Source organism: Oncorhynchus mykiss, chromosome 8, assembly GCF_013265735.2.
Source record: "Oncorhynchus mykiss isolate Arlee chromosome 8, USDA_OmykA_1.1, whole genome shotgun sequence".
Taxonomy (NCBI): Eukaryota; Metazoa; Chordata; class Actinopteri; order Salmoniformes; family Salmonidae; genus Oncorhynchus; species Oncorhynchus mykiss.
Genome location: NC_048572.1, coordinates 27,539,593 through 27,560,788, shown reverse-complemented (window position 1 = coordinate 27,560,788; position 21,196 = coordinate 27,539,593). Strand labels below are relative to the sequence as shown.

At 42.1% G+C, this 21,196-nt stretch overlaps 1 protein-coding gene across 2 annotated transcripts in view; it reads right to left on the bottom strand.

The window, feature by feature from the left end:
* Nucleotides 1-21,196, bottom strand: part of jag2b (jagged canonical Notch ligand 2b) — a 104,004-nt gene that overhangs the window by 41,376 nt on the left and 41,432 nt on the right. For both annotated transcript variants that reach the window (XM_021612192.2, XM_021612194.2), the window contains exons 4-9: nt 18,770-19,027; nt 16,045-16,105; nt 10,505-10,635; nt 4,384-4,503; nt 3,981-4,094; nt 1,352-1,465 (exon numbers count right to left, since the gene is read on the bottom strand). In XM_021612192.2, coding sequence (XP_021467867.1) covers nt 1,352-1,465; nt 3,981-4,094; nt 4,384-4,503; nt 10,505-10,635; nt 16,045-16,105; nt 18,770-19,027 — 798 coding nt within the window. The remainder of the gene's footprint in view (nt 1-1,351; nt 1,466-3,980; nt 4,095-4,383; nt 4,504-10,504; nt 10,636-16,044; nt 16,106-18,769; nt 19,028-21,196) is intronic.

Genomic DNA, 21,196 nt, shown 5'->3' with positions numbered 1-21,196 from the left:
AAAAAATAAAAAATAAAAGTGTTCCGGACTCTCCTCCAGCTGCTGCTGGCCTTTGCAGATTATGCCATTAAGCTCCTAAAGTAGCCAGTAGGTAATAGGCTACAACTGGGGTGGTCAAACTTTTCCATTTGGAGTGCCAATTTATGATTTTCATACACACATTTAGGGAACAGTTTCATTTCATTTATAATAAAATCTTTGCATCTCAATCATTATGTGGTAAATCTAAATTCTAAAGGTAACTTTATTGCTAATTATGTAAAAATTGCCTACATAAAGCCAATAAAAACATTGCAGCCTGAAGGTATAAAATACCCTGATAAAATATCCTATAAATAACATTGTTTATGCATAGCCTGCCTGCAAGGAACTTTAACATTGTATCAACTAACTTGCATCTGGCCTGAAGCGTGCACTAGTAAACTTGCAACATTGTATAAAATATTGTGGCCCCTCAGAGTTTCCCGTGTCACTGAACAGAGACAACTGTAGGCTATTTGCACAAAAACTATATCAGGTAGCCCTATTTTATGTTTCCACCGGATTAGAGGATGCATTTTTTCCCCCTTTTCACACTGGGAGCTGGAAAGATTTTACAAATAGGCTACGTTGAAGAACTATTGTCATTGTCAATGGACATAGCCAGATTTAGTTTACTTGCTGTTTGAGGTGAAGAAAACGTCTTTGAAAAGCTTCAGTGGTGGTAAGCTAAGACAAGTCAGAAATACTAATCAGACCCACAAATGGGCACATTTATAGACCTACATTTGCACACAGGCCAGGTAGCCTAGGCCTACTTCTATGCATAATCAGGTGCGTGTCCTTACTCAACTTTGTATTTTGTCTGTAGAGCTCCTGTCAATCAATAAATTGACAACTTGTAAATGGAAAGAAAAAAACTAAAACTTTTCCTCACAAGTGTAGCCTATGTTGTGTGGGCGACAAACGTGTCCACTGACAATTATAATAATACTAATAATAAATGAATGCATTAACAAATGATCGTAACCAAATAAACATTGTGCATTATATATTATGGGAATTAACAGTAAATGTACTACTGGTGAGCCATCCCCGTAGCCTCCGCAATGGATTTGTCCACTGAGACACGTGTGAATCAAGAAAAGGTGTCTCGTCTACCATATATTTTTTTTTTATAAAATAAAAAATGCTATATGACACTGCTTGATAATTTTTTTAAATCTTGGTCGATCAACAGGCCATCGACAAATGTATTAGTAGACTAAATGGGGTCAGCCCTACTTTAATGGATTGTTGTAAAATCATGTCTGGATGCACCACTGAGACATGCAGTCTGATTTGGGTGGGGTGTGTGATCAGGGGGTCTTACCGATCTGGCAGGTCTTCCCACCCCACTGTGGGGGGCACACACACTCAAAGCCGTTCTCCAGATCGATGCATGTCCCGCCCTGGGCACAAGGACTGGACGCACATTCGTCCATGTCTGAGTAAAACCAAAAAGACAAAATTAAATAAAACAGCACAAACACATTGCCACACATTTGGCATACTATACTAAGTCAGTGTTCAACATTTAACAATACATCGCGTTTAATATGAAATAATGTGGTGACCGATTTCGATTGAATACAACCTCTACTTTGTTATCCAGTAACAATTTCTATAAACACAATGGCCCGGTGTGGCTCAGATGGTTGAATTGAATGCATCTTTATTGATTTGCCGAAGGCATTTTACACCGTGGACCATGCTTTGTTGGTGCAAAGATTAAAATGTTGTGGAATTACTGGTCATGCTCTAAATAGGTCATTTATAAACCAATCAAATTGTACACAATGTGTAATGGCGGATGGTTGTAAATCTGAGTCCATAAAGTTGTGCTCAGGTGTTCCACAAGGTTCTATTTTGGGCCCACTGTTGATCATTTTGTATAACATTAGGGCTTATATTGAAACAGTGGATGTTTGTTTTTATGCAGATGACACTGTTCTTTATCAAGTGGTAGTAGTTTATCTTAAGCATTTGAAAATGCCCAACGAGCATTTAACACCAAATAACAGAATCTGTATGATTTGAAGCTGGTCTTGAATTCAGGTAAAACAAAATGCATGGTATTTTCTAATGCCAGGCATGTTACTAATCATGTCATTGCTACATTGGATGGACATACTATAGAGCAAGTCAAAGGGTACAAATATTTGGGTGTGGGGGTTGGTGACAAGCTGAGCTTCACTGTTCATGTGGAGAACTTGGTAAGGAAGCTCAAGATAGGTTTTAATTACTGGCATAAGGCTTGTTCTTCTCTGAAGGCCAGGAAGGCGCTGGTACGATACACATTACCGGCAGTCTTTAGTGGTTGGTAGATATATATATATATATATATATATATATATGCCTCAACCACTAACTACCCTGAGCACACTTGATTCAGTATATCATGCGGCCCTCAGGTTCATTATCAATCAAACACATCCTTGTGATTTCTACAGCGCCGTTGGCTGGTAGTCATTGACCTTGCAGTCTTAAACACTGGTATACACTGAGTTATAAGGCCATATTGGGTAAAATACCATCGTTATTCTTTAATCAGTTCAGTGAATAATTATTAAAATTACAGTCCCATTCTCATTTGCTCTTAAGAGTAGAAAGAATTAGAACAGGTCATGGTAGAAATAGCTTTAGTTACTCAATTCCATGGTCCTAGAATTCTCAAATGTACATATTAAAAAGTCACGTTGGTGGAGTTTAAAAACACCTGGTCAATGTAAATATCATAGAAGAGTAACTGTCTTTAGGTCAGTTGTTTTTTAGTTATGACATGTAACTGTATGTCTATAGTTTAGAGGATTACTGAGTGTCCTGCTAATTCCGTCCTGATTCCAGTAAACGTCTAAAGATTGATAGTATATCAAAACGCTACCCTTCGCTACAATTCCCCTCCGGCATCTTGTTAAAGCGTACCTGAGCTCAATAGTGCAGAGGTGTTGGCTAACTGCATTTCATTATTTTAAAAGTGACCAAAGCCTATTTTCAGGAGCTTGTTGCCACAGAACGCATCAATAACTTATAGCAGCACCACATGCTAAGAGTCTTACGCAGTCACTGAGAAATAGGAAGGGAGTGAGAGAGCAATAAGATAGTTAAAGGGGGAGTCGAAGAGCTGCAGTTGAAAGAGAAAGAGCACGAGAGACATGAGTGAGATGTTAGAGGTAGAGTCAGAGATGCAAGAAAGAGAAAAAAGACAAATAAAGCAAGAGCAATAGAGAAAGCAAAAGAGCAGAGAGAAAGCAAAAGAGAGCGAGAGGGAAGACTGTCATGGTAGCATAACACGATTAGCATAATCCAGGCCCCGGCAGATTAGCTGCTATTAAAGCCCTCTCCTTGCACTTCTGATACGGGCATGGAGAAACAAACACAGGACTTCTGCAATCATACAGTCACTCTCCATTACCAGTGCAATACTTTAGGCCAGATAGCTACACACCTTGGGGGACTAGGGAAAGCACCTTGATGGGACAGGTAGGGGTGGGCACACTGTGTGTGTATGTGTGGAAGGTGCAGCGTATTCTCCACACCATGCCACCAATGCGGCCTGGTTCAAAGAGAGGGCAGGTTATGCAAATCACCCTTCCGGGTGAGTCTTCTGCCCGAAGGGTGTCTAATCCTAGCCCCTATGAAGCCGGGGCCCCCCACAGGAGTACACACACACTCTACTGCAGGGATGGCCACCAAGGAGAGGGAAGGGGTTAAAGGAAGAAGAGCGGGATGGGCTAGCTAGAGGGAGAGAAAACAAGTCACAGGCCCTATTCCAATACTTTCAAAATGTATGATAAGACTAGGAATTGGCGCTATAAAATATGATCCTAGATCTGTGGTTTAGGGGCAACTTCCACACTTCAAGCTCGGAGGGAAACGCAAGCGTCACAAAGGAAAGAGTCGGAGGAGACGGTACAGATATGGAGGGAGATGTTTAAGACAAAAAGGGGTGGTGTTCTCACCGTTGGCGCAGGTGGGCCCCTCCCACCCCGGAGGGCAGTGGCACTCGAAACCAGAAGGGACCTCGTGGCACGTGCCGCTGTTGGCACACGGGTCGGACACACAGGCGTGCTCAGCTGTAGAACACACACACACGTGCAGATACACAAACACATCACTATACAAACGAGCAGGTCAAAATCTGGGAAAAGTCCAAAAGGGGTCAAAATGGAAAAGGACCTTTAAGCCCACCTGGAGTGATAACTAGGGTAAGAGGGCGGAGGTCAAATGGGAACAGGCCTTTAAGCCCTTCCAAAGTATTTGTGAAAAACATGGAAGTAGTCAGCGCGGAGCTAGGATCTAGGGGAAGAAATAGAGCTGGGCCTTTAAGCCTTTTTGAGTGGTAGCTTGTATTCTGTGTCTCACCTATCTCGCAGGTCTTGCCAGAGTAGCCGTCGGGACAGGCACAACGATACTCATCCGGCTCCGTGTTCATGCAGGTGCCGCCGTTCACGCACGGCTGGTGTCTGCCACAGTAATTCAGATCTGGGCATAATTACACACAGATTAGGAACACTAAATCAAGCTCCCCCCCCCCCCCCACCTCTCTTACCCTATAATACTGGTTCTCTACAGCACACCAAATTCGAGACCCCACCAGACACTGAGTGCAGATGTGAAATGACTGGAAAGGTGTAAGCCTATCCTGAAGGCAAGACAGAGCTAAAGTATTCCCATATAGCGCATTTTTAAATACTGTTCAGTTCTACAAAAAAAAAAAAACCCACTTGTCTTGAGGCTAGGGGAATTTAGATTTGGTAAGCACACACTGGATGCGTCCCAAATAGCGCAAAAGGGGTGTCATTTGGGACGCATCCCAAAGTCAGCCAACATAGTACTATGGAAGTGTACGATGTATCAAGTCCTGAGACTGTTCTGTTTTCCCCCCCTAAAGGCCTTGTGAATAAATAAAGAGGGATTGGACCCCACTAGGGACCTGTGGACCTCCTCTCATCCTAGAAAGTACACAGTGACTGAGGGCAGAGGGAGGATTGGGTGTCCCTATGGCCACTAGAGTAAGGTCTTGACACCAGTATCCTATCAGCAGTGACTATCACCATGCTAACTTCACCCTAAGAAGCACGTCAGACTGTACACAACGCAAAGATTGAGTGTAATGCAGTATGAGAATGTCATTTTTCATCACAAAATGGGTGGCTCCTTGTAGTAAGTAGTCCTGCCTATAGGCTTTGCATCATATAAGCAGTCTACTGTTCAAACTATAATTCAAACATTGTAGCCTACTGGCAGGCACAAAACAAGGTAATGTAAAACAAACCTCACCTTTCATTACAAGTAGCTATTATGCAAATATGCAGTTGGTTCTCTTTCAAATTAGCTTACAGTAGTTATTTTTCAAAGTGATTCTTCTTTGTCTTTACCACAAATTGGGAAGACAATGAGAATCTCTGCCATTGCCCCCTTGTGAATGTTGCCATTTGGGAATCCAGGAATGCATGCAAAAAAATAATAAGACTCCACACCCAAGTATTATAACGGCGTGAAGTGGAGCGATTAACACAAATGTACAATTACTACTATGTGTTAGGTGTTTATGCTAACAGCTAGAGGGATTTCCTCTGCTGTAACCATCAGGTTCAACTCAAATAAACACCCAGTAAGTACCCTGTTAGCAGTAACGCTAACAAAAAAGTAGCATTACTACTATCACTATGTACTAGCCGTGTTGTGCGTTTATATAACTATGCCAACAGCTAGAAGGACGTCCCTTTGCAGTAGCCACAAGTTTCCATCTCCACCAGTCATTAGCGGGGCCCGATTGTCAGCTCTGGTTAGAGGTTTCCTCTAGGATCAGTTTTCCCTTGCCAACTCCAAAGCTTAAGTATTACAAAGGGTAAAGAGACCAAATTGATCTTAGATTCATTATCTGAGGCAACTAAAAAAAACAGTCAGGCTTTGGGCCCGGTGTCCCGATAGCGATGGAACTTAGGGTTACTAATTGTTAAAACAATGCATTTTTCCCACAACGGCCGAAGATGTAACATGCGTTCCCCAAAACGCAGACAGACCTTTGGCTAAGTGAGTCGTTAAGGCAGTGTCGATACTGATAGGATCGAAAGAAAGGCAACGCTGCTCTCAGATGAGCTTTCAACATTGAATTCTTACCTTAACATAATTATTCCACAATACTGATGATGGATCAGCTCCTAGAGAGATATTACCTATGGCTGCAAATATTGAGGTGGCGTATCCTAATGCTTAACCTATAAGAACGCATTAACTCAAGATTTGGCACATTGCGCACGTGGTTACATATCATGAAATACATTGAGGTAGAAATTAGATAGCCAAATACATTTCAATTGAATGAACAACCTATGTAGCCTATACATCTGTTAACTGAGATCATTGAATTTTCATTTGATGCATCTTTTTATGCTTTGCTTGTAACAATTGCAATGACATCAGCAACTTTGTATTTGTAGTCAGCTTCATTGTGAAGTTATCGGTGGTCACAGAAAGACATCTCGATTCTGTGTTTAGTAGAGATTTTTGGTGTATAAAATGAAGCGGTAGGGGGAAAACGCATCTAGTGACAGACATAGCCGTTCTACGAGTGGTCTGAGACAGTCTGTAAATAACAAGCTATTTCAACTGCAACTTTAGTAAATGGTTTTGGGAAACACTGATCCTACGAAAGTGCTCACAATGAACTTAGCCTTAAGTTGCATTTGGGAAATCAGGCGATTTTCTACTTTAATTTGTGCATTATGAATAGGGAACAAAGAAACAAAAACAGGATCAGTTACTAAGGGGATTGGTTTGTCTCCACAGCAACCAGCAATGCTGACGCCGCAACAAGCAGCAAATCTGCTTGTGGTAAGATGCAGTAATGCTATTTGTTACAGTGCAATGGTTTTGCGTCTCTGGAACTAGTGGGCATGCTCTGGTCACGGCAGCAATGTTCCAACATCTAGTGGTAAGCCTTCCCAGAAGAACAGAGGCTGTTATAGCAGCAAAGAGGGGGACCAACTCAATATTAACACCCATGATTTTGGAATGAGATGTTCAACAAGCAGGTGGCCAAATACATACTTTTGGTAATGTACTGCAATGCGTGTATGTACAGTTGAAGTCGGAAGTTTACATACACCTTAGCCAAATACATTTAAACTCAGTTTTTCACAATTCCTGACATTTAATCCTAGTAAAAGGATCACCACTTTATTTTAAGAATGTGAAATGTCAGAATACTAGAGAGAATAATTCATTTCAGCTCTTATTTCTTTCACCACATTCTCAGTGGGTCAGAAGTTTACATGCTACCAAATACTATTTGAACGTATTGCCTTTAAATTGTTTAACTTGGGTCAAACCTTTCAGGTAGCCTTCCACAAGCTTCCCACAATAAGTTGGGTGAATTTTGGCCCATTCCTCCTCACAGAGCTGGGGTAACTGAGTCAGGTTTATAGGCCTCCTTGCTCGCACATGCTTTTTCAGTTCTGCCCACACATTTTCTATAGGATTGAGCTCAGGGCTTTGTGATGGCCACTCCAATACCTTGACTTTGTTGTCCTTAAGCCATTTTGCCACAACTTTGAAAGTATGCTTGGGGTCATTGTCCATTTGGAAGACCCATTTGCTACAACGCTTTAACTTGACTGACTGATGTCTTGAGACATTGCTTCAATATATCCACATAATTTTCCTACCTCATCATGTCATCTATTTTGTGAAGTGCACCAGTCCCTCCTGCAGCAAAGCACCTCCACAACATGATGCTGTCACCCTCATGCTTCACGGTTGGGATGTTGTTCTTCGGCTTGCAAGCCTCCCCCTTTTTCCTCCAAACATAACGATGGTCATTACAGCCAAACATTTCTATTTTTGTTTCATCAGACCAGAATACATTTCTCCAAAAAGTACAATCTTTGTACCCATGTGCAGTTGCAAACCGTTGTCTGTTTTTTTTTTATGGCAGTTTTGGAGCAGTGGCTTCTTCCTTGCCGAGCGGCCTTTCAGGTTGTGTCGATATAGGACTCATTTTACTGTGGCTATAGATACTTCTGTACCCGTTTACTACAGCATCTTCACAAGGTCCTTTGCTGCTGTTGTGGGATTGATTTGCACTTTTCGCACCGAAGTACGTTCATCTGGAGGAGACAGAATTCGTCCCCTTCCTGAGCGGTATCATGGCTGCGTGGTCCCATGGTGTTCATGCTTGCGTACTATTCTTTGTACAGATGAATGTGGTACCTTCAGGCATTTGGAAATTGCTCCCAATGATGAGCCAGACTTGGACGTCTACAATTATTTTTCTGAAGTCTTGGCTGATTTCCCCATGATGTCAAGCAAAGAGGCACCGAATTTGAAGGTAGGCCTTGAAATACATTCACAGGTACACCTCCAATTGACTCAAATGATGTCAAATGGAGGTGTACCTGTGAAATAATCTGTCTGTAAATAATTGTTGGAAAAAGGACTTATGTACAAAGTAGATGTCCTAACCGACTTCCCAAACTACAGTTTGCTAACAAGAAATGTGTGGAGTGGTTAAAAAACAAGTTTTAATGACTCCAACCTAAGTGTATGTAAACTTCTGACTTCAACTGTGTGTGTGGTTCGCTTTACATACACACACGTTCAAAAGTTAGGGGTCACTTAGAACTGTCCCCAAAAAATGTGTCCATTAAAATAACATCAAATTGATCAGAAATAAAGTGTAGACATTGTTCATTTTGTAATAGACTATTGTAGCTGGAAACGGCAGATTTTTTATGTAATATCTACATAGGCATACAGAGGCCCATTATCAGCAACCATCACTCCTCTGTTCCAATGGCACATTGTGTTAGTGTTGTAACTTTAATGTGTTAGAGTTAATGTTTAAGTTAATTAATTGAGCTGTATCTAAAGACATTTCTTTACAGTTATTTACATATGTAATTGTATTGGTTAGTATTGAATTGCGCTTTTGACTGCAAGTTCCAGAATGCCTTGCAACAGGAATGAGAGAGACAACGCGGCAGTTATGCGCAGGTGCAAGGTGATTAAGCTGATTTTCTGCTAGCATCTTACCTGCATTGCTCTGTAGAATCTAAAGTTGTTAAATGTAACGTGAACAAGTATTATTACTAAAAGAAGCTTTCATTTCAAACCCGACGTCCCGAGTCATTACTTTGAAGACAGTTAATCTAAAAATGAGCTAATCCAAGATTTTAGAAGGCAAATTGATCATTAGAAAAGCCTTTTGCAATTATGTTAGCACAGCTGAAAACTGTTCTGATTAATGAAGCAATACAACTGGCCTTCTTTGGGCTAGTTGAGTATCTGGAGCATCAGCATGTGTGGGTTCAATTACAGGCTCAAAATGGCCAGAAACAAAGACCTTTCTTCTAAAACTCGTCATTCTATGCTTGTTTGCAAAAATGAAGGCTATTCCATGCGAGAAATTACTAAGAAAAACACCAGTCTCAACGTCAACAGCGACTCCGGGATGCTGGCCTTCTAGGCAGAGTTCTTCTGTCCAGTGTGTTCTTTTGCCCATCTTAATCCCTCTCTTATTGGCCAGTCAGATATGTATTTTTCTTTGCAACTCTGCCTAGAAGGCCAGCATCCTGGAGTTGCCTCTTCACTGCTGACGAGACTGGTGTTTTGCTGGTACCATTTAATGAAGCTGCTAGTTGAGGACTTGTGAGGCATCTGTTTCTCAAATTAGACACTAATGTACTTGTCCTCTTGCTCAGTTGTGCACCAGGGCCTCCCACTCTTTCTATTCAGTTTAGAGACAGTTTGCGCTGTTCTATGAAGGCAGCAGTACACAGAGTTTTACAAGATCTTCAGTTTCTTGGTAATTTCTCTCATGGAATAGCCTTCATTTCTCAGAACAAGAATAGACTGACGAGATTCAGAAAAAAGGTCATGTCTGACCATTTTGAGCCTGTAATCAAACCCAAATGCTGATGCTCCAGATACTCAACTAGTCTAAAGGTCAGTTTTAAGCTGTGCTAACATAATTGCAAAGTGTTTCCTAATGATCAATTTGCCTTTTAAAATGATAAACTTGGATTAGCTAACAACGTGCCATTGGAACACAAGAGTGATGGTTGCTCATAATGGGCCTCTGTACCCCTACGTAGATATTCTATTTAAAACAAAATCTGCCATTTCCAGCTATATTAGTCATTTACAACATTAACAACGTCTATACTGTATTTCTGATCAATTTGATGTTATTTTTATTTTTTGTTTTTCTTTCAAAAACATGGACATTTCTAAGTGACAGTGAACAGTAGTGTATCCACACACAGTATAATACGCGCATGCATCCAAACTGGTCATGGTCAGTCCGTATTCCACGCCACCTTTGTTTCATGCACCAGGTATTGTCGTCAGACCTCAATCCCAAATGACTGGGAAAGACTGGCATCTACCTGGGTGGAAACGTCCCTTTTAAAATGTACAGTATTTGACTTGATTTCACTTAAAATGCAAGCCATGGAGTGCATGTGCGCCTATGCCTTACCTTTGTCACACAGCAGGCCTCCCCAGTTGCGCTCACAGCTACATTGCCAGGGTATGACACAGGTCCCGTGAACACAGCCTGGGTAGGGGACACACTCGTCACAGAACTGGCCCTGCCAGCCATAGTTGCACCTATGGACATCAAGGGCAAGCGTCATCAACACACACATGTTCATTAGGGCACGCAATGGAAAATGGTTGTCACAGAATGAGCATGTCTCATGGGAAGTCCAGGTAGACAATGTTTCAGTAAGATTTCCGCTGAAAAAGTCAGGCTATTGTCAATCGCGAAAGAGCAAGTAATTCTAAATTAATCCAACCTCTTTTCACCCATCCCTCCATCCATCAAGGCCTTGTGCCAACTAACCTCTTTTCACCCATCCCTCCATCCATCAAGGCCTTGTGCCAACTAATCTTAGCAGAACATTCCAGGGCACTAGAGGTTAAGAATACTTCCATAGTTCCATAGGGGCCAATACATTTGGGGGGAGGTTCCTAGGCTGTTGTGGCAGTACGCTGTGTGTGGTGAGTCAAAGCATCAGTGCGTGTGTGTGCACCAATCATTTCACACAGCAGCACCCTGCTATTCCAAGGCCAGTGGTTTTCCGATACGGAGCAGTCAGTCAGCCCAGCTGTCTTGTCAGTTTTGGAGTGGCTGGAGGTATTTTGAGCCTTGCTCTCCTGCAGCACCGGCACGTCCAGCTGCTGCTCCTCTCACAGGCAAGGTCTCCATAACTCTGCTAGACGCATACCTAGCATGCTGCTCCTCCACTGTATAGGAGGCTTGAGAAGTGTCCTGTTAGCAGTAGCTCAAACACATGTACAACATGACCAATTGCAGCTGTGCGAATATTTATGCTAACAGCTAGAGCAGAGTTTTGCCTAAGGCCGCATGGCACCAATGTCCGGAGGGCTGCACTTAAAATGTATTGTATTTCCTCAGTGTCAAAATTAGCCAAAAATTGTCTTTAGCTTTCATTTTGATAACTGTTAGCAAGCTAGACAGAGTGAAAAGACTAACTATCCTTTCTATACAGTTTCAATTTGGTCATTTCAATGTGGGACGGATTGAATGGGCTTGCGGGACACGTTTGACACCCCCGCCAAGGATGTGCCCTTGCTGTAAGGCTAATGCTACGCCAACAGGGGTAAAATTCCTCAGGCTAACAGTTCGTTAGATCTTTTGCACGGTTGAAGTCAGTTAATTTGCATCGGAGGCCAGTCAACGGTTTCCATTCTTCCATTGTTGTCATGGTAAGAGCATAAATAGCTTCAATCTTACTCTGTATTTCAAAGGGTTTAGACATTTAGGCCCATTTATCCATTTAACTAAAAAGACATATTGCTGCATAAAGTATAGCCATTTTTTATTATTTATCCAGAATCAAATTCAAATGTATTTCCACACTCATTATAAATGTGCTTTACAGTAGTAGACCCTAAAGAGCAAGAAACAAACTATGCTTAGCTTCACTATAGCTGTGAATGTTTTCAGCCTACACATCAAATATGGCTCCAGTCCAAATCCACCTCTAATGACTCCTTTGAGGTATCCAAAATAGCCCCTGCCCCCCCTTCTCCCACTGGAGATCTTTCCAAACTCTCTGTGCCTATGAGGCTGCCCAAGGGCGATTGCGTGTATATTTAAACTTAAGTGTACACTCGGCTCATGGGGTTGCCAGGTTACGCGTTTACTAGTAGTATCACATAGTATATTTCCAGAACCCTATAGAGACCAATTTTTCACATTTGTTATTTTTTTCCCCAGAAATGAATGCTTATGGGTACCTTTGTGTCTGTAAAATGACTATTATTAGATTTTAGATTCAAATGGGTTGTTAAAACATATATACTTATCCATTGTGAAAATTACATTCCAGCTAAACATGTGTATTTTACATACAGATCTTATATTACTGTGTGTGAGATATATATATATATATATATATCTCTCCCTGCAAAAAAAAAAAAAGGCCTCACTGTCAACTGCGTTTATTTTCAGCAAACTTAACATGTAAATATTTGTATGAACATAAGATTCAACAACTGAGACAAACTGAACGAGTTCCACAGACATGTGACTAAGAGAAATGGAATAATGTGTCCCTGAACAAAAGGCAGAGATGGGGGGGTCAAAACCAGAAGTCAGTCAGTATCATTAGGTACTGCGCAGTGCATCTCCTCATGGACTGCACCAGATTTGCCAGTTCTTGTGGTGAGATGTTGCCCCACTCTTCCACCAAGGCACCTGCAAGTTCCCGGACATTTCTAGTTCCCGGACATTTCTGGGGGAATGGCCCTAGCCCTCACCCTCCGATCCAACAGGTCCCAGACGTGCTCAATGGGATTGAGATCCGGGCTCTTCGCTGGCCTTGGCAGAACACTGACATTCCTGTCTTGCAGGAAATCATGCACAGAACGAGCAGTATGGCATTGTCATGCTGGAGGGTCATGTCAGGATGAGCCCATATGAGGGAGGATGTCTTCACTGTAACGCACAGCGTTGAGATTGTCTGCAATGACAACAAGCTCAGTCCGATGATGCTGTGACACACCACCCCAGCCCATGACAGACCCTCCAGAGTAAAGGCCTCGGTGTAATGCTCATTCCAGCGACAATAAATGCGAATCTGACCAACCCTGGATGAGACAAAACCACGACTCATCAGTGAAGAGCACTTTTTGCCAGTCCTGTCTAGCGACGGTGGGTTTGTGTCCATAGGCGACGTTGTTGCCTGGTGAGGACCTGCCTTTACAGGCCTCATGCAGAGGAGCCGGGACACGGGTAATCTTTCTTGAAGTTTTTCAGAGTCAGTACAAAAGCCTCTTTAGTGTCTTAAGTTTTTATAACTGTGACCTTAATTGCCTACCGTCTGTAAGCGGTTAGTGTCTTGACGACCGTTTCACAGGTGCATGTTCATTGTTTATGGTTCATTGAACAAGCATGGGAAACAGTGTTTAAACCCTTTACAATGAAGATCTGTGAAGTTATTTGTAAAAATCCAAATTCTCTTTGAAAGACACGGTCCTGAAAAAGGGACATTTCTTTTTTCACTGATAAACACGCATACTTTTAAATAATTTAAAAAAAACTTCAAAAATATTTGCATAACTTCATTAAAACCAGTTGCGACGAGCAAACCCGGATCCAGGATCCTATTTATAGCCTCAAGCTCATTACCATAACGCAACGTTAACTATTCATGAAAATCGCAAATGAAATGAAATAAATATGCTAGCTCTCAAGCTTAGCCTTTTGTTAACAACACTGTCATCTCAGATTTTCAAAATATGCTTTTCAACCATAGCAAAACAAGCATTTGTGTAAGAGTATTTATACCTAGCGTAGGATTTAGCGTAGCATTGAGCGGGCAACATTTTCACAAAAACAAGAAAAGCATTCAAATAAAATAATTTACCTTTGAAGAACTTCGGATGTTTTCAATGAGGAGACTCTCAGATAGCAAATGTTCAGTTTTTCCAAAAAGATTCTTTGTGTATTAGAAATTGCTCCGTTTTGTACATCACGTTTGGTTACCAAAAAACCCCGAAAGTTCAGTCATCAAAACGCCTAACTTTTTTCCAAATTAACTCCATAATATTGACTGAAACATGGAAAACGTTGTTTAGAATCAATCCTCAAGGTGTTTTTCACATATCTCTTCGATGATATAACGTTCGTGGAAGTCTGGTTTCTCCTCTCTATCAAATGGAAAAATAGTTGCACCTGGCGTTTGCGCACCAATTTCAACGCAGGACACCAGGCGGACACCTGGTAAATGTAGTCTCTTATGGTCAATCTTCCAATGATATGCCTACAAATACGTCACAATGCTGCCGACACCTTGGGGAAACGTCAGAAAGTGTAAGCTCATTCCTGTCGCATTCACAGCCATATAAGGAGACAATGGAAAACAGCGCCTCAGAAATTTTGCTCATTTCCTGTTTGAAGTTTCATCTTGGTTTCGCCTGTAGCATCAGTTCTGGGGCACTCACAGACAATATCTTTGCAGATTTGGAATGTGAGAGTGTTTTCTTTCCAAATCTGTCAATTATATGCATAGTCGAGCATCTTTTCGTGACAAAATATTGCGCTTAAAACGGGAACATTTTTCATCCAAAAATGAAATACTGCCCCCAGAGGTTCAAGAGGTTAAAGTAATTTGTGACATTTGAATGTAAAAGTGCTACTTTTTTCTCTGCAAGTGAGGCAGATATAGCATTTTCAAAAGAGACTGATTGTTGCTCTGAAATGAAACTTGTCTGTCACTAAACAATCCCCAATCCATGATTGGATATATAGCGTTTTGGAATTAAACTTCACAGGTAGGTGCATAGGCTCAGGGTGGCACGTTGGGTCCAATTTGAGCCTCTGTTACACTTTGACTAATGCTAGAGTCCATTTAAGAACAGAGGTTGCAAAATACCATGAGTAGTCGAGGAGCATTGTAAGGGCTCAACAATGTGTCGGGGAAAGTCTATTGCTTCGACCAATATAACATGTGTACCCACCAACACAGTGAACCGCTGCAGCTCAAGACCTCGTCTTGAGGTCTTCTTTTTTTATATATATCTGTACTGTCAGAGCCCGCTGAGGTGCCTCAACAAAAATTACTTTGGATCGAGTACGATGAGGCCTTTCAATTGGATTCATTACAGAGCGAGGAAATGAGGTTGCCGCTCACTCAACCCCGGCACATTCTGAGTGGCCTGTTAGCAATAATGTGGCTCGTACCAGCGCTCCCTTCCTGATGACGGCAGGGAAGCTAGTCAGTCCATCCGGTAAGATGGGGGAGTTGGTTGGGGGAACGTGGGAAGTTTAGGTGATTGACAGGATATTGTGTAATATCCTCCCTTCACAGGGAAACAAATACATCAGGCTCTCCATTCCGTAGCCCTTTACACACGTACCCTTATATGGATTGAAAATGGCAGATTCGGATACTGATAAGCACCTAAATTGGAGCGCAGTGGCTGTACTGTAACATGCTATACATGACGTCAGAGCTCACGGTCTATGCATCACATCTCTGTATGGGTCTTAACTGACAGTCATTCTGAAGAAGTTGCCCTGATCCCTACCGCTAATGGGAAACTTTTGCAAATTGTCAGATTGAGGGAAAAGCTGTAAATTATGAGGGCTCCATCTATTTTGAAAGATGAGACTGAGGATTAAAATAAATACCACTTTGATGTCATGCAAGGAAGCCAAACATCCGCGAGTCCAAATGTGCACTTCACATTTCCATATCATAAAACTCTTATGATCACTATGTTTGATGTACAGTTACAAAATGACATGGCGTTATACCCCGGGTTGCCCTGAACAGAATGAGTCGGTTGTACGTGAACACAATTTGCCGCAGGCCATATCTCAATGCACTCATGACTCCATTCTAATGTTCAGCTCAACCACAAATATTGATATCATATTTATAAGTTACATCGTAGGCAGAAAACCTTGGTCATAAAACAATATTACGTTGTATCGCTTAGCTCAGTGCAAATGATTTGTGATAAGGAGATGTTAAAGGAGCTTACTTGCATTCCCCCGGGACTGAGCAATCTCCATGTAACAGGTTGCAGCCTTGCTTGCAGATCGCTGTGAGAGAAAGAGAGGGAGTAGAGAGGGTAAACGAGAACAGAGTATTAAGAGAAAGAGCAAGAAAGAGTAAGCGAAGGGGGGGCAGATGGAGAAGGGATCGTTTATTTGCTTTCACTCAAAGTGCAAAACATGGACCCCCAAAGAAAACCTCTTATCCACCCTCCTCTAAACCCTTGACTACTAAGGTCAAATGGGGTGATTTAGTGAGCCCCGCCATCTCCCCCAAACTACCACCAGGTATCGTTTGGATCCCTTTCAGAGCAATTTTTTATATAGGATGACTTCGGAGAATGATGATCCACGACAAACAGCGCATCAGGCCATATTTTGACAAAACCTACTGTCCTGCTGATGTGGCTTTCTGGACATTGCAGACTGTCGAGAAGAGACCATTACTGCTCCAAATGGTTGCCCAAATCAGGCCTAGGACAGATTATTTTGCAATGAAACATTAAACACAGGGCTTTTAGCAGTTATTGAAATGGCATATCCACTGCAGTTTACAGTCTAGAATTCTTTACTCAAATTTTTTAAATAAAAAAATATAAATAAAATGCATTATTGCATTGTGGTGTTATAGCCTGGGTATGTTCAAAACCTTAATTTGGTGAGATCTGCGCTGCGTGCCGGCGGGGACTGGAGCGAAGCAAACTATCTATCGTAGGTTGTCATTTCATAATCTTATTAAAATATATACTTCACTGTAAATTCATTAGGTATTCACTCTACTGTTAGGGCTAATATTTAGCTAATGCATGATGGGTTGCATACACTTTAACCTGGGCTACACCGTCCTCACGGTTCACTCTGCGCATCTACGCACCTGGCCTCTCAGCTACTCCTCTTGGAATCCTAGGAAAAACTAGACTACAAATCGCTTATTGTAAACTTAATTCATAGCATTATAATTACTACTACCCTATCGAGGAGAGATTCCAGCTTGCTGAATGTAAAATAGGGGTGTTTGAAAGGAGAGAGAGAGCGCACGCGATGGTGTGATCACGTTCACCAGTGACAACATTATTGCACTGATGCATTACAAAATGGTTGCACAGGACAGAGGAGCACAGTGAAAAAAAGAACCCCCCAAAAAATACTACCATTAGAAAAATGTAAAATCCCTTGCAAACCACTTGAGCTACGAAGAAAGCAATGGCTTGATGTAAGACACGCAGGCTAAACAGCGTTTGTTGTTTGTTTAAATATGAGTTTCAATGTGTTTATTAGATGTACATTAAAGTATTAATTGCAGTGTCACTATGACAATGAACACACCCTGAAGCACTGAATGGTCGGTTGACACCTTATTGAAAGGTCTAGAGCATGGAGTAGGATGCGTCCATCAGCTGACTGACAGGTGTAGCCTACTACAGAATGATAAACACCCAGTCCTGAGACAGCCTCTGTGCCAGTGTGTGTGCATGCTATTTTCACATGACAGCTGCGGCACGAGGGGGAATAGACAGGGGTGGCTAGTCTAACAAGCTTTAAAAAGGTGATCTCAGTAATATCTCTTCTCCACATAATGTCTATGATAAAGTAGTAGGGGAATTTCAATCTTTGAGGTGAAATTAAAATGGACAACATGCTTTAGAGAGCGTTCAACTAGCTGCCAAGCATCTGCCCTTTTGCCCTACTACGAAAATGTGCCTTCGTGGATTTTTGGAATTTTCTGAAATACTTATTTTATGAATTGCACATCAAAATGCAAATTTCTTGAATCTCAGAAAAAACCACCTCCCCAAGAGTGCACTCGTCAGACTTCATGTAGTGGCCACTGGGACACTTGAATACTGGTAGGAAGCTACTTTGAGTTGGATGTGTCACACTGTTAGGGACAAAGAACGGCTCAATTTGGCTGCTTGCCAGTAAGAGATATCAGCAGCAGAGCAAATTCAAATCAAGTAAAAAACACGTTTGTTTCAAAAGCATAGCTAAATAGCATATCTACATCATTCACTCAGAGTCACTGCCACTAGCTTGCGGTCGCTGTTGTAGAAAATAAAATAGGCTTATATAAATGTTGACATTTTGGCTGCAGAGGCTGTTGGTATGTTATGAATTTCGAGTTGTGAATAATGAAAGTCAGGGCACCTGCCTCCCTTTAGGTCCCTGATGGACATTATTTATGGTCAGAGTGGCCTAGCTGGCCATCTTCAGTGTATACAAAAAAACATGTTAAAGAAATAGAAGGTCCTCTATGGTCGAAAACAATAGAACAGTAGTTTAAGCATCTGAAATGACTTCTTTCAAGAGCATGATCAGGAAAGAAACTAATGCAGTCATACACTAAAACAATTGGAATTAAATGTGTATAAAAAAAAAAAAATAAAAAATAAAAAAAAAAAAATAGCTGAAATGTTACAATATAGCAGCTTTAAACTGACTACATTCTATTGGAAGCATGTACTCCGCAGATCAAGGAGGATTACCAATGGACTATAAAATCAGGGGAGCGGGCCATTTACATTTATCAAGCAGCGGAGGCCATAGATCGGCTTTTAATAAAAAGGCTACTGTTTATACCTATAGCACTTGGACTAAAGAGCTCAGAGCTTGCTAGCATGCGCAGTACCCATATACCATTGCCACCTGATGGAATTTGTCCCCTCCTCCGCTGAATTGGGATCATATGCTAACATGCCAAGATCGCCAACTCACCCGTCTGGCAGTCTTCGCCCATCCAGCCCTCCAGGCACACGCGGTTGCCGGACTGCTCGCAGCGGTAGTGGCCGAAGTAGTCGTCACGTGGCCGGCACTGCTTGTTGCACTTGCTGCCGTAGTAGTTCTCGTCACACTTGAGACGGATGCGGTACTTGAGGCGCGCCACGGGCCCATCGTGCTGGATGGTCTGCCAGTGGTCGCCAGGGTTGATCATGCCTGTGTGGATGCTCCGCTCAATCAGCAGCTCCTCGTCATCTGCCAAAAAAGGAAGATTAAAACGAAAGTTTCAGGTTATGAAGAAAAACATTTCAAATGGTCCTGACGGTCAATGAAATTGTCAACAGAGAATGGCATTTCCAAGGGTGTAAGTGTAATCAAGGTATAACATGTTGGTATTCATTAAAATTGAAGTTTGTTAGATCAGGTTAAATTGTGAATTTGCAGTCTGATTTAGTTTATTATAGTCATTATAAAATCAGAGGCATCTGAGAAGATGGGCAAACTAGCTCAGCAGGCAGAATCTGAGCCCATTCAATCACGCCCGTGAGAGGTTAAAGTAAAGAAGAAAAACAAAACAAGGAAACTCAACATTAAAATTAGACAGAAAGTACGTAGAATTTCTAATGGACCTATACATTTTCAAATAACTACTATTTTTCTAACCTGCAAATTGATTTTGACAAACAAAATTGGTCCGCCCGAAAAATCTGTGCAGCCCTCCAATGGCGGCAAGCTTTATGCCATTTCAAAACCCCAATATGGCCCTCGAACCAAAAGGTTAACCCACCCCTGGCCTAAAGCTTAATATAGTTGGTGACCCTTGACCTAGTGCATTGTCTTTGATGGTTGCAAGAATACACCAGGACTGCGCATCAATAAAATTGATTCCTTGTTACCGTTGTTAAATAGGATTCTACTTTATTGCTTCCAACAATTCGATCAGTGATAATGAGGAGACTGAAAGTCTACTTTCACAAGACACAACTTGCCCCGATTAACCTGGGAAGACCTGCCACATCCAATTCAGCAGTGTCCAAATTATTATCTCACTAGCTCATACAGAAACAACCAACACAAAGAGTAGATTAAAATCTGTGGTGTGAAGGAGATGCTCACATGGTGGTCCAGTCAGCAAATGACCACCTGAATTTGAAGTACCCAACTCAATCTATAGCAAAACAACCATTTTGCTATCCTCAGTGGTGTATGCTAATACCGCTATGCTCTTTGCATCCAAACGGGCATTGCTGTTTATGGGGGGGGGGGGGGGGGGGGGGGGGTGGAAAGGTGCTTGCCCGCAGCATGCTACGCTCACAATAACTATTCAATCTCTCTGCTCGGCCAACTCCGACAATGAAGGCACTCTATCACAGTGGGATCAGAGACGACAAACAGACGCTGTGGAAATAGGGGGCCTGCGATTTCCTCTGCCCCAATGCTCCGGGCTGCCCCGCCTCCCTTGCGTTCCTTTACAACACATATCCCAATCTCATGAGCGCGCGCACACACACACACACACACACACCTTCCTCTGACAACATCGGACAAATTAAGCAACAATAACAGAAATAACCCCCAGTGCTTCCAGACAGAGAACAATGGCCCCCGGGCAGCGCTGTTCAGTGTCTAAACACTGAGCAGTCCACAGCACATCCTGCTTGATAAACAACGCAAACAGCCTTTCAGGCTCTTTCCTGAGGTCCCCGGGGGCCCTACTGGAGGACATAATGTTGGTGAGTCAACACACACGCTAAATCTTATTGTGCCTCTGGTCATCACATGCATATATACATACCCTTTGAAAGTCAAGACATGTCAATAGGTGACATGTCTGGTGAGTATAAAAGGCCATGGAAGACATTTTCAGCTTCAGAAATTGTGTACAGATCCTTGCGACATGGGGCCGTGCATTATGCTGAAACATGAGGTGATGGCACAACAATGGCCCTCAAGAGCTCGTCACCATCTCGGTGCATTCAAATTACCATTGATAAAATGCAATTGTGTCCTTGTCCGTATTGCTAAATTACATTGAGGCGGCTTTTGGTAGAGAAATTAACATTAAATTCTCTGGCAACAGCTTTGGTGGACATTCCTGCAGTCAGCATGCCAATTGCGCTCTCCCTCAAAACTTGAGACATCTGTGGCATTGTGTCGAGTGACATGCTGTGTAATGATCATGCTGTTTAATCAGCTTCTTGATATGCCACACCTGTCAATAAACAAATTCACCCCACCACATTCATAGAACGTCTCATTACAAAATGCCCATTGCTGCTATAACAGCCTCCACTCTTCTGGGAAGGCTTACTGCTAGATGTTGGAACATTGCTGAGGGGAATTGCTTCCATTCAGCCTCAAGAGCATTAGTGAGGTCAGGCAATGTTGGGCTATTAACCTCTTCATCCTACCCCCTCCTTTTTC